Below are 13,724 nucleotides of genomic sequence, written 5' to 3' on the forward strand. Positions count from 1 at the left end.
CCCCGGAGTGTGGTGGAGGCTCCTTCTTTGGAAGCTTTTAAACAGAGGCTGGATGGCCATCTGTCAGGGGTGATTTAAATGCAATATTCCTGCTTCTTGGCAGAACGGGGTTGGACTGGATGATGGCCCATGAGGTCTCTTCCAACTCTGATTCTAAGATTCTAAATGTATAAAGCGGAATATAGCTAAACACTTACTTAGGCGATCCTTCGTAGCCCGAAGATGATGCTCCTCCAAGTCTGATGTCTTGGCGGTGGGTCTGTAGGTGGCTGTGGAGCCCTATTCTTGATCCACATATTCTCCCGCAGTGAGGACATCGGTTTCCAGACAGAAGGCAGTCTCCGTCAGGATTGGCTCGATGCATCTTTCTCTTGGCTCGTTTCTCCCTTCCTCCCTCCATTCATGCCTCTTCGAATTCCGCAGCACTGCTGGTCACAGCTGACTTCCAGTTAGAGTGCTCAAGGGCCAGGGATTCCCAGTTCTCGATGTCTATGCCACCATTTTAAAGGTTGGCTTTAAGCCCATCTTTAAATCTCTTTTCCTGTCAAGCAACATTACTTTTCCCATTCCTGAGTTGGGAGTAGAGTAACTGCTTTGGGAGATGGTCATTGGGCATTCAGACAATGTGACATTTAGTCCAGCTGAGTTGATGGTGGAGGACCATTGCTTCAATGCTGGTGGTCTTTGCTTCTTCAAGCATGCTGACATTTATCCACCTGTCTTCCCAAGAGATTTGCAGGATTTTCCGGATGTAGCAGCTAGTTATTAGCCAGCTGCTTTATTCTCTTGCTGTCTGTTTTCTTTAATATCCAGCTTTCACCCTTTACGTAGAAATCTGAAATGCTGTGATATAGATGGTCCTAACCTCATCCTTCTCTGATCGGGTTTTCCTCTTGAGGAGCTTTCCCTGTTCCTTTGTAGCTGCTCTTCCTTATCTCAATTTTCTGATTTCTGCAATACAGTTCCCAGTTTGATGGATGGTTGAGCCAAGAGATAGAAAACCACTTGTTTTATACGTTTTGATAAATTGTATAGGAGGCAATGGGTTAAGCCCTTGTGCTGGCAGGACTAAATACCGCCAGGTCGCAGGTTCAAATCTGGGGAGTGCACGGATGAGCTACCTCTGTCAGCTCCAGCTATCTATGCTGGGAAATGAGAGAAGTCTCTCACAGGATGATAAAACATCAAAAAATCCGGGTGTCCCCTGGGCAACGAACTCATGATCTCTTGGTCAGTAGTGATTTAATGCAGCTGCCTACTAACTAGCTGCCCTGTCCAACCTCTGTTGAAAAGCCTCCAAGGAAGGAGCTTCCTCCACACTCCGAGGCAGAGTGTTCCACTGCTGAACAGCTCTTCTTACAGTCAGGAAGTTGAACCAATGCAGTTCAAGTGCATTCAGACCAGGCTGTCCAGACCTTGAACCGGTGCTTGGCTGCTGTGTCGGACTGGATGAGAGCTAGCAAATTGAAATTGAATCCAGACAAGACAGAGGTCCTACTGGTCAGTCGTAAGGCCGAACAGGGTATAGGGTTACAGCCTGTGTTAGACGGGGTTACACTCCCCCTGAAAACGCAGGTTCGCAGCTTGGGTGTGACACTGGACTCTTCGCTGAGCCTGGAACCTCAGGTCTCGGAGGTGGCTGGGAGAGCTTTCGCACAATTAAAACTTGTGCGCCAGCTGCGCCCATACCTTGGGAAGTCAGATCTGGCCACGGTGGTCCACGCTCTTGTTACATCCCGGTTGGATTACCGCAACACACTCTACTTGGGGTTGCCTTTGAAGACTGCTCGGAAACTTCAACTAGTCCAGTGAGAAGCAGCCAGATTGCTCACCGGAGCGACGTACAGGGAGCATACCACCCCCCTGTTACATCAGCTCCACTGTCTGCCGATTCAATTCCGAGCACAATTCAAAGTGCTGGTTTTAACCTACAAAACCCTATATGGTTCCGGCCCAGTGTATTTGTCTGAACGGATCTCCCTCTACATCCCATCTCGAAGTTTAAGATCATCTGGGGAGGCCCTGCTCTCGACCCCACCACTATCACAAGTGAGGTTGGCGGGGACGAGGAGCAGGGCCTTCTCAGTGGTGGCCCCTCACCTGTGGAACTCACTCCCCGGGGAGATTAGATCAGCGACCTCCCTCTTGGCGTTCAGGAAAAAACTGAAGACCTGGATATGGGACCAAGCTCTTGGACATTCTGGCAGCTAAGGGAAGATCTGACGATAAACATGGGCGAACGGAATGGAATGGACATACGGAACTCTGAACACTGAGCATGAGATTGTTTTGCTATTTTATTATGTACTAATGTTTTTAACTTGTTAACTGTTTAAATCGTTTTTAGGCATTGTTTGTTTATTGATTCAGGCATCGAATTGTGCCGTTGTTTGTAAGCCGCCCTGAGTCCCCCCTCGGGGGTGAGAAGGGCGGGGTAGAAGTAATTGAAATAAATAAATAAATTCATTCTGCACAGTGTGTTTACAATGCAGCCAAGGAAACTGGATGGCGCATGCCTGCTCTGGGCAGGCTGATTCCATGTGTCTCTGGAGCCCAGAAGGATGCAGGAAAGTGGCTCTTGCAGCTGGATGAAGCAAAGGAAGGGTTAAGGGGAGGGAGTTTGGATTCCTAGAAAGGAAGGAAGTTGGAGAGGAGGGAGGCACCCAGTCCTCCAGAGCAGGCCAGCCTTCCTTGCCCTCCTCCCTCCTCTCCTTGGGATGCTTTAGTGTCTTCTCCTTCTGGTGAGTCTTCATTCCCAGGCCTTCTCCATAGGAGTGAAGGGGGCTGTCTGGCTTTGGAAGCTGGGGAGGGGGCATCCTCCTTCACTGCACTTTTCCTTTGGGATTTGGGGGATGTGGAAGGGGGTACTTTCCAAGGGGCAGTGCAAGGGGGGTGGAGAAAGGTGGCCTAGGCAATGCTCCTCTTTGGTGGAGCTGTCATTGGTTAAGCAACCAAAAGCAAAGGGTGATTCTCACCAATAGTTCCTCTTCAACCTGGAAAGAAGAGACTAGTGGAGAGTCACGAAGAAGGTTCATTCCTGGGCCCAGTACTGTTCCACATCTTCATTACTTACTTAGGCGATCCTCGTTGTCTAAGTAGGATTGTCTTGGGTCCATAGGTGACTGTGGAGCCCTATTCTTGATCTGCATCTTCTCCCGCAGTGAGGGCATCGGTTTCCAGACGGAAGGCGGTCCCAGTCGGGGTTGGCTTGATGCACCTTCCTCCTGGCACGTTTCTCTCTTTCGCCCTCCATTCGTGCCCCTTCAAATTCTACAGCACTGCTGGTCACAGCTGACCTCCAGCTGGAGCACTCAAGGGCCAGGGCTTCCCAGTTCTCCGTGTCTATGCCAGAGTTTTTGAGGTTGGCTTTGAGCCCGTCTTTAAATCTCTTTTCTGCCCACCAAATTTCTGTTTTCTGTTCTTGAGTTCAGAGTAGAGCAACTACTTTGGGAGACGGTGATTGGGCATTCAGACAACGTGGCCAGTCTAGTGGAGTTGATGGTGGAGGACCATCACTTCAATGCTAGGGGTCTATGCTTCTTCCAACACACTGACATTTGTCTGCTTGTCTTCCCAAGAAATTTGCAGGATTTTTTGGAGGCAACACTGGTGGAATCGTTCCATGAGTTGCATGTGACGTCTGTAGACAGTCCATGTCTCGCAGTCATATAGCATTGTTGGGAGGACAGTAGCTTTGTAGACAAGCACCTTGGTATCCCTACAGATGTCCTGGTCCTCAAACATTCTCTGCTTCATTCGGAAAAATGCTGCACTCGCAGAGCTCAGGCGATGTTGTATTTCAGTGTCAATGTAGGCTTTTGAATCCCAGAATGGCTTCTGCCCCTCCAGAGGAACAGTGGACATTATCTTCACTGCATGGCAGTTCCAAGAAAAATGCAGGGAACAAAACCAAACTCTGTACATGGCATTCATTGACCTTGCAAAGGCATTCAACACAGTGAATTGCAGCGCTCTCTGGACCATCCTCCAAAAAATCGGGTGTCCTGACAAATTTGTGAACATCCTGCGGCTCCTCCATGATGACAACAGTCTTGGACAGGGAGTCCTTTGTGCCAAATCTGGTTCAATTCCATCATTGGTGGAGTTCAGAATGCTCTTTGATTGTTGGTGAACTATAAATCCCAGCAACTACAACTCCCAAATATCAAAATCAATTTTTTGATTGATGGGCTCTCCTTGGGTTAGTAGGTTAGTAGGAGTCTTGTGGCCAAATTTGGTGGCAATTCATCCAGCAGATTTTGAGTTATGATGTCACTCAAAACGAACAGAGCATTTTTATATAGATAGGTAGATCACAGAAATTCCCAACAGAGCAATATCTTGGTTTTTCAGAGTTTTGGAGGAGAAGCTGTTGCCCCAGAAGAGAGGAAGGAAAAGTAACTTGGATCACATTTGCTGCTTCCTTGGATACCAGTACAAAGATGTCCAAAGACCCGACTCAACTGGACCTGTAGCCAGAAGAGACTCAGATGTTATTGGTAGCAAGGGCTTTGTGGAATTCAGTATGACGACGTTCCTGAATGAAAACATGTCCAGCTCAAACATCCAGCCTCAGCCCTTCAGGCAGTTCTCCTGCAAAGAAGGCGAAGGTCCACGAGAGGTTTGCGGTCGGCTCCACTCTCTCTGCTGCCTGTGGCTGAAGCCAGAGCAACACACCAAGGCGGAGATGCTGGACCTGGTGGTCCTGGAGCAGTTCTTCAGTATCCTGCCCCCAGAGATGGAGAACTGGGTCCGGGAATGTGGGGCAGAGACTAGTTCCCAGGCGGTGGCCCTGGCAGAAGGTTTCCTCTTGAGTCAGGCAGAGGACGAGAAGCAGGAAGAACAGGTGAGAGCATCACCTCTTGGCATCTCTAAAGCTGTAATGGATAGATTAAATGAGTCGTCTCTGGCTAAGAAAGGCCAGTGGTGCAGTGGGTTAAACCGCTGAGCTACTGAACTTGCTGATCAAAAGGTCACAGGTTTGAATCCTGGGAACGGGGTGAGCTCAAGCTGCTAGCCCCAGCTTCTGCCAACCTAATAGTTCAAACACATGCAAATGTGAGTTGATCAATAGGTACTGCTCTGGCGGGGAGGTAATGGCGCTCCATGCAGTCATGCCATCCACATGACCCAGTTGTGTCTGACTGGTGGTTGGTGCTCATCTCCATTACCTGTGCAACCGCATTTCCCTCTGTGAACCCACACGATCTCTTCGATCTTCCGGAGAGGCCGTCCTCTCATTCCCGCCTCCATTGCAAACGCGACAGGTGGGGATGAGGGAGAGGGCCTTCTCTGTGGTGGCCCCTCAGCTCTGGAATTCGCTCCCCACAAGCCTCCACTCTGGCAATCATTAGGAGGAGCCTGAAAACTTGGCTGTTCCAATCTGCCTTCAATGATAATCTCTGACCAAACTCTGCATAAAATGTCCTCAGAAACACTTTTATTTTCTTGTTGTGCAATTAAATCCTACCTCCTCCCCCGGAGCCCCTCCTTGATATTTTACATTGCTCTATCTCCCAGTGTTTTAAAATTTTAATCCTTGAATCTGGCCCTGCCCATGGTGATCATTTTAGTATTGTAATGTTTTGGTTTTATACTGTTGAGTCACTTATATACATTAGTTTTGTATTTTAGGTTATTTTATTTTTTGATTTTCTGTTGTGTTTTTATGTTATATTGTGTATATTGTATTGATGGGCTTGGCCTCATGTAAGCCGCCCCAAGTTCCCTTGGGGAGGTGGTGGCGGAGTATAAATAAAGTTTATTATTATTATTATTATTATTATTATTATTATTATTATTTCTAAGCTGAAGAGCTGGGTTTGTCTGTAGACACCTCCAAGGTCATGTGGCCGGCATGACTGCATGGAACACCATTACCTTCCCGCCGGAGTGGTACCTATTGATCTCATATTTGCATATTTGCGAACTACTAGGTCAGCAGAAGCTGGAGCTAACAGCAGGAGCTCACACTGCTCCCTGGATTCGAACCGGCGACCTTTCAGTCAGCAAGTTCAGCAGCTCAGCAGTTTAACCCACTACGCCATCAGCGGCTCCTCAGAAAAGTAATGCAAACTATAGTTGGGGTGTTGTGTGGTTTCTGGGCTGTATGGCTGTGTTCCAGCAGCATTTTCTCCTGATGTTTCACCTGAATCTGTGGCTGGCATCTTCAGAGGATCCTTTGAAGATGCCAGCCACAGATGCAGGTGAAAGGTCAGGAGAAAATGCCATGAAATCTTTCGACAATACATGCTAAATTGCTTGTCCTTTAGATATTTGTAAATAGACGTCTCAGACCTCACAAATCTAATTTACGAAACCATTTTCAGCTACTTTTCTGCATTGAATGTGGAACCTTCCCTGCTTTTTCAGGCTGAAGATCTCTGTATGGAAATCCAGCCTGATCTCCTTGCATCAACAGAGTCTCCATCAGATGCAACCCAGAATCCCCAACAGAAGGCAGTCAAGCAGGAGGGAGACAGGGCTGCAGCCTGGCAAGGTAAGCATCATCTCCGGTGTTCATGCCTCTGGGAGTTCCTTCTGGGAGTGGTTGGGCATATCCGCCCTGAGTCCCCTTAGGAAGATAGGGCGGAATATAAATAAAGTCTTATTATTATTATTTCATCTGGCCTGGGACATCCATATTCAGCTTGAAATTATGAAAGTGAAGCTATGCATAAGAGTGTTTAAGGGCCAGAAAAATCATAGAGTTGGAAGAGACCTCGTGGGCCATCCAGTCAACCCCATTCTGCCAAGAAGCAGGAAAATTGCATTCAAACATCCCCGACAGCCTCTATCCAGCCTCTGTTTAAAAGTCTCCAAAGGAGACGCCTCCACCACACTCCAGGGCAGAGTGTTCCACTGCTGAACAACTCTCACAGTTTGTGTTAAACAATGTAATTAAAACAGCACTTACTTTCTGGCTGTTTCAATAGTCCAAAATATAAAACATAAAGATAACACTCAGCCACAGAATAAACAAAAACTGATAGCAAATGCTACACCGTAGTCAAAGGGTCCAGTCCAGTGGTCAAATGCTGAGAGTTCAATAAACAAAATCCAGGGATCAAAAGTCTACACCATAGTCAAAAGCCAGTCCAAAGATTCAAGCTTCCAAAGGTGTATTGCAATGCGCTCTATGGCTCGGAAGTTCCAACTGGTCCAACGAGCAGCAACCAGGATACTAACTGGGGCCCCTTACAGAGAGAGGTCAACCCTCCTGTTTAAGGAGCTCCACTGGCTGCCATTTATATTCCGAGCCCAATTTAAGGTGCAGGTGCTTACCTACAAAGCCCTAAAAGGTTTGGGACCAGTCTACCTGCGTGACCGCATTTCCATCTACGAACCCACGCGTTCACTTCGGTCATCTGGAGAGGCCCTGCTCGTGATCCCGCCTGCGTCGCAAGTGCGCTTGGTGGGGACACGGGACAGGGCCTTTTCCGTGGTGGCCCCCCGACTCTGGAACACCCTCCCCAAAGATCTTAGACAGGCCCCTACACTGGCAGTCTTCAGAAAGAACCTGAAGACCTGGCTGTTCCGATGTGCCTTCCCAGAATAGGAAATCTCCACTACCAAGTCCCATAAGCACTTTATTAGAACCAATGATTGCTGCACACCGCACACTGCACTTGCCCTAGAAGCCTCATATATACCACCTGTCACATCAGCACTTTTAACTTTGTACCCATTACTTTGGCCCGGCCCAGTTTTATTGTGCTTTAGTGTATTGTTTATTGCCTGTTGTTCATTTTGCTGTATTTTGTTTTAATTGTTTTGATTTGCTTAGATTGTATTGTTACATTGTGTTTTGAGGCCTTGGCCTGTGTAAGCCGCATCGAGTCCTTTGGGAGATGCTAGCGGGGTACAAATAAAGTTCAATAATAATAATAATAACAGGAGATAGGTCAGGACACCAAAAAGCCACAAACCTGGGGGAAAACCAGCAACATCTACCACCAAGATAAGACAAATACTTTTCTCCCAAAGATCAGTTCCAAGGCTCGCTCCTTATATCCAGAAACACCCAGCTGCAACCTATCTCTTGCATACCTTCACCCATAATTGCTTTCACACATGAACTCTTACTTACAGATTATTCAGCTCTTTAGAACTAATACTTACATTAACCCTTCCATCACCAACTACTATCAACTGCAGAACATGATACATGACACGAGGCCAGGAACAGCAGAGGCAGCGCGGAGGAGGAGGCCACCGCTGGGTGGGCAGAGTGTCCCTATTTCGCTTCGACTCCCACAATTCCTGTGGGAATTGCAGTCCAAAACACCTGGAGGGGCCATGTCTGCTTTAATCCCTGTAATGTTACATTGAACTGGGCTTCAAAATGCTTCTGTGTTCACAGGAGCGACTTCCTTGTGAGTTTATTTTTAGGATTGTAATTGTAGGCTCGCAGATAGTCCTCTGTGGTCACCTTCCCCGCCTTGGTCTCTCTCACAGGAACTGGAACAATGCCATCACCAAGACTGCATCCACATCTCTTTCTTTGCAACGGAGAAGAAACAACTGAGGTGAGGAGGAGGATTCCTGGGAGAAGGGGACGGGAGGGAGCTGTCTGGGTGTCCTTCCTTCTAGGGTCACATCCTGGGCAACTCTAGCTGAGGATTTTGCCTTAGTTTGCCGTTGAATTTTAAGAAGTGATCAAAGCCTATATATTTCTTTATATTGCGAATGGAAAAAAATTGACAATAGAAAAATGGCAAATTGATATATTACTGACCAAATCAATATATTACTGATCACGACTGACCAAAAGGTCATGAGTTTGAAGCCAGCCCGGGTCGGAGTGAGCTTCCGACCAATTTGTGTAGCTTGCTGTTGACTTTTGCAGCCCGAAAGACAGTTGCATCTGTCAAGTAGGAAATTTAGGTACTGCTTACGCAGGGAGGCTAATTTACGACACCACAAAAATCTCCAGCAAACATGCAAACAATGAGGAACTATTTCATCAGTGTCACAAATGGACATTGAAGCGACAGCTCCCCTGGTGGCCAGAGTACTGTCATGAAAAAGCTGGAATGTTAAATGGCCTCTGTGTGTCTGTCTATATATGTTGTGTGTCTATGGCATTGAATGTTTGCCATGTATATGTACATTGTAATCCGCCCTGAGTCCCCTGTGGGGTGAGAAGGGCGGAATATAAATACTGTAAATGAATAAATAAATAAATATTATTGTTTTAATGTTATTTACTGTATTTATACCCAGCCCTTCTCAACTAAAATGATCAAAGGTCTGGAGACCATTAATCCCTATGAGGAGCATCTTAAAGAGCTGGGTATGTTTTACCTGCAGAAGAGAAGGTTGAGAGGAGACATGAGGGCCATCTATGAATATGTGGAAGGATGTCATAAGGAAGGGGGAGACTCTCATTTGGTATCAGCCATAGCTTGAGGTTCTGGGCTTTAGCCTGCTACTTTTGGACTCTCGCTTGCTGAGGTGTTCCTGCGAGTATCCCTGTAGATCTAAAAAAAACCCCGATTTCTTGATTTAAGACATTGGTGTGCTGGCTGATATCAGAACATAGGATGGGCCGAAGATATCAGTGCCTTGGTCCTTTCATTATTGGCTGCTTTCTCGTGGATGTCAGGTGGTGCAATACCAGCTAAACAGTATGATTTCTCCAGTGGTTTGGGGTGTAGACATCCTGTGATAATGTGACATGTCTCATTAAGAGCCACATCCACTGTTTTAGTGTGGTGTTCCACACTAGGCATACGTACTCAGCAGCAGAGTAGCAGAGTGTATTAGAAACCAACACTTTCTCATTACTTTATATTCCAGATTACCAGACTGGGCCACAGCAACACATGGCAGGGAACGGCTAGTGTATTTCTAATATGTTAAGTTATCTTGATGTGCCATTGAATTGTGCCATGTAGTAAGATGCTCTGGGTTCCCCTTGGGGTGAGAAGGGTAGGGTAAAAATAAAGTAAACAAATACACAAATATGTGAGTAGGACATGTTTTCTTTTTTCTCCAGGATCCCATTGACTTTGAGGAGGTGGTGGTCAAATTCTCCCCAGAGGAGTGGGCTGTTCTGGATCCTGATCAGAGGGCCCTGCATGTACAGGTCATGGAGGAGACGCGTGGGATCGTGGCATCTCTTGGTAAGGCTCCCTCACTGATGGGGGATTCTTGGTCTTTAGTGGCTTGTTCTTGGTCTTGCAGCTCTTCTGATGTCTGTGGTGGAGTCTCCATTGGCTTGTAGAGCCCAGTTTAGGTGGTTGAGTTCACCTTGGAGGAGTTGGGCTTCGCAGATCCATTTTGCACAGTTTCCCAGGACTTTAATTGTGCTTTTTTTTAAAACTTGGGTGATAACAAATAATCATTTTCTGTTCTTCTCCTTCTTCTCAGCAGATAACAGGAGGAAGAGAAATGTCAGCGTCAAATGCGGGAAGCATATTGGGCACAAACAAGATCTTATCAGGCACCAGAAAGCACAGACAGAAAGAGAAAATTCTAGCAGAGAAAAAGCCTTCGAGTGCAATGCATGTGGAAAATGTTTTGTCCGAAATATGGCCTTTGTGCTTCACAAGAGGCTCCATGCTGCGAAAAAACACTTTAGGTGCAAAATCCCATGGAAAGGGTTTGATTACAAATTACATCATCTAAGTCATCAAGAAATCTCCAATGGAAAGAAAACACACAATTGCCAAGAGTGTGGAAAGAACTTTGCTTACCCTTCAATATTAATGATCCATGAGAGAGTCCACGGAGGAGGGAAACAATACAGATGTGAGAAATGTGGTATCTGCTTTGCTCACAGTTCTTCCCTGGAGTGCCACAAGAGAGTTCCCACAGGAGAGAAACCATACCAATGCCAGGAGTGTGGGAAGTGTTTTTCTCACAGTTCGCACTTTCTGCGGCACAGGAGACTTCACACAGGAGAGAAACCATACAAATGCCAAGACTGTGGCAAAGGTTTTTCTCAGAAATCACACCTTCAAGGCCATCAGAAAATCCACACAGGAGAAAAAGCATACAAATGCCAGGAGTGTGGGAAATGTTTTGCTTGCAATGCATATCTTGTAATTCATCAACGTCTCCACACAGGAGAGAAACCATACAAATGCCCAGAATGTGGGAAATGTTTTGCTCGGAGATCATATCTTTGGAATCATAAGAAGCTCCACACAGAGGGTAAACCATGTAACTGCCAGGGGTGTGAAAAATGTTTTTTAAAAGATGCAACACTTGAAAGCCACTGGAGAACCCACAAAGCAGAGAAACCACATCAGTATCAGAAAGGTGGGGAAAGTTTTGCTCAGAAAGCACATTTTCTACATAACTGGAGAATCAACACAGAAGAGAAACCATACATATGCCAGGAATGTGGGAAATGTTTTGATCAGGAAGAACACTTTCTCGATCACAGAAATATCCATACTGGGGAGAAACCATACAAATGCCAGGAGTGTGGGAAATGTTTTGCTCAGCTTTCCTCTCTCGGGCACCACATGAGACTACACACAGGGGAGACACAATATAAATGCCAGGAATGTGGGAAATGTTTTCCTTGCACTTCACACTATTTGAGGCACGCACGGCTTCACACGGGAGAGAAACCATATGAATGTCAGGACTGTGGGAAATCTTTTACTCAAAAGGCACATCTTCTAGGCCACCGGATAATCCACACAGGAGAGAAGCCATACAAATGTACAGAGTGTAGGAAATGTTTTTCTAGACACTCTGGCCTCATGAGTCACCAGAGAGTCCACACGGGAGAGAAACCATACAGATGCCCAGAATGTGGGAAATGTTTTGCTCGGAGATCATATCTTTGGAATCACAAGAAACTCCATACAGGAGAGAAACCATACAAATGCCAGGAATGTGGGAAATGCTTTTCTCAGAATGCACACCTCCTTGGCCACTGGAGAATCCACACAGGGGAAAGGCCATTTAAATGCCTAGAGTGTGGAGAAGGTTTTGCTCAGATTTCTTCCCTTGCACACCACAAGAGACTCCACACAGGAGAGAAACCATACCAATGCCAGGAGTGCGGGAAATGTTTTGCTCACAGCTCACACTTTCTAAGGCACAAGAGGCTTCACACAGGAGAGAAACCGTACAAATGTGAGGACTGTGGGAAATCTTTTGCTCAGAATGCACACCTTCTAGGCCACCGGAGAATCCATACCGGAGAGAAACCATACAAATGCGAGGAGTGTGGGAAATGTTTTGCTTGCAGTTCATATCTTGTGACCCACCAGAGACTTCACACAGGTGAGAAACCCTACAGATGCCCAGAATGTGGGAAAAGTTTTGCTCGGAGATCATACCTTTGGAATCACAAGAAACTCCACACAGGAGAAAAACCATACAAGTGTGAAGAGTGTGGGAAATGTTTTGTTCAGAGACAACACCTAGTAAGCCACCAGAGAATCCACACCAGAGAGAAACCCTAGAAAGACCAGGAGTGTAGAAAATATTTTGCTTACAATTTACTCTTTCTGAGATACACACCAACGTTGTTGTTGTTTATTTGTTCAGTCGCTTCCGACTCTTCGTGACCTCATGGACCAGTCCACTCCAGAGCTTCCCTGCCAGCCATGGCCACCCCCAGCTCCTTCAGAGTCAAGCCAGTAACTTTAAGGATAGCATCCATCCATCTTGCCCTTGGTCGGTCCCTCTTCCTTTTTCCTTCCTTTTTCCCCAGCATCATTGTCTTCTCATTATGTGGCCAAAGTACTTCATTTTTGCATCTAGTATCCTTCCTTCCAGTGAGCAGTCGGGCTTTATTTCCTGGAGGATGGACTGGTTGGATCTTCTGGCGATCCAAGGCACTTTCAGAAATTTCCTCCAGCACCACAGTTCACAATGGTCTGTCTTCCTTCCTTATGGTCCAGCTCTCACATCCATATGTTACTACAGGGAGTACCATTGCTTTGACTATGTGGATCTTTGTTACCAGTGTGATGTCTCTACTCTTCACTATTTTATTGAGATTAGACATTGCTCTCCTCCCAAGAAGTAAACGTCTTCTGATTTCCTGGTTGCAGTCTGTGTCTGCAGTAATCTTTGCATCTTGCAGTTATCACACCAAAGAGAAACCATTAAAATGCCAGGAGCATGAGAAGTGTTTTGCTCAGAATAGGCACTTTCTAGGTCACTGGATAATTCATATAGAAGAAGAACCTATGAAATACCAGGAGTGAGGTAAATGCTTTGCTCACCATCCAGATATTGTCGCCATCCAAGAAACCCTACAAATGCCAGTAGTATGGGGAAGGTTTGGCTCAGTGCCATCGCTTAAGACTGAGCACAGGAGAGAAACCATACCAATGGTGGGGATTGTTGTAAAACTTCAGACTTTGTGAGACACAAGAAACTTAAGATGTGAAAGGGGGACCATACAAATGGTAGGAGTTTGGGAAATGTTGCTGGGGATAGAAACATTGTTTTCAGAGACTTCACACAAGACAGAAACCCTATAAATGCCAGGAGTGGGAAACGTGTTTTGCTCAGACTGTATCTCTTGTGTACCTCAAAAAACTCCACACAGGAGAGAAACCATATCAATGTTAGAAACAGTAGAAATGTTTTGTTTTTAGTCCTTACCTTGTGAAGCCCAAGAGAGAACACAGAATTTTTTTAAAAAAATGTTACAACTCACCTGTATGGGGCTAATTTCCAGATTAAAGTTTTGGAATTATTAAAAAGTATGGACAGAAATGAAACCTGAGGGGCAACTAATCCTA

The 13,724-nt window shown here is 46.1% G+C and overlaps 1 protein-coding gene across 2 annotated transcripts; it reads left to right on the top strand.

The window, feature by feature from the left end:
• The first annotated feature begins 2,637 nt into the window (after positions 1 to 2,637).
• LOC132765761 (zinc finger protein 420-like) lies at positions 2,638 to 13,724 on the top strand. 2 transcript variants are annotated; one of them, XM_067465161.1, is made up of 6 exons: positions 2,638 to 2,741; positions 4,354 to 4,846; positions 6,373 to 6,499; positions 8,458 to 8,528; positions 10,001 to 10,127; positions 10,375 to 13,724. In XM_067465161.1, exons 2-6 carry the CDS (start codon positions 4,526 to 4,528, stop codon positions 12,429 to 12,431), a joined length of 2,703 nt encoding a protein of 900 aa, XP_067321262.1. In that variant the 5' UTR covers positions 2,638 to 2,741; positions 4,354 to 4,525; the 3' UTR covers positions 12,432 to 13,724. The 2 variants fall into 2 exon arrangements, with proteins under 2 accessions (XP_067321262.1, XP_067321263.1); XM_067465162.1 differs by having other exon boundaries at positions 10,378 to 13,724.

Source organism: Anolis sagrei, chromosome 2 (assembly GCF_037176765.1).
Source record: "Anolis sagrei isolate rAnoSag1 chromosome 2, rAnoSag1.mat, whole genome shotgun sequence".
Lineage (NCBI taxonomy): Eukaryota > Metazoa > Chordata > Lepidosauria > Squamata > Dactyloidae > Anolis > Anolis sagrei.

Excerpts from the sequence above, each read along its gene's own strand:
- LOC132765761 (XM_067465161.1), top strand. The coding sequence starts at position 4,526 with ATGACGACGTTCCTGAATGAAAACATGTCCAGCTCAAACATCCAGCCT. Across the intron at positions 4,847-6,372 it reads ACGAGAAGCAGGAAGAACAG|GCTGAAGATCTCTGTATGGA; the intron begins GTGAGAGCATCA and ends CTGCTTTTTCAG. Across the intron at positions 8,529-10,000 it reads ACGGAGAAGAAACAACTGAG|GATCCCATTGACTTTGAGGA; the intron begins GTGAGGAGGAGG and ends TTTTTTCTCCAG.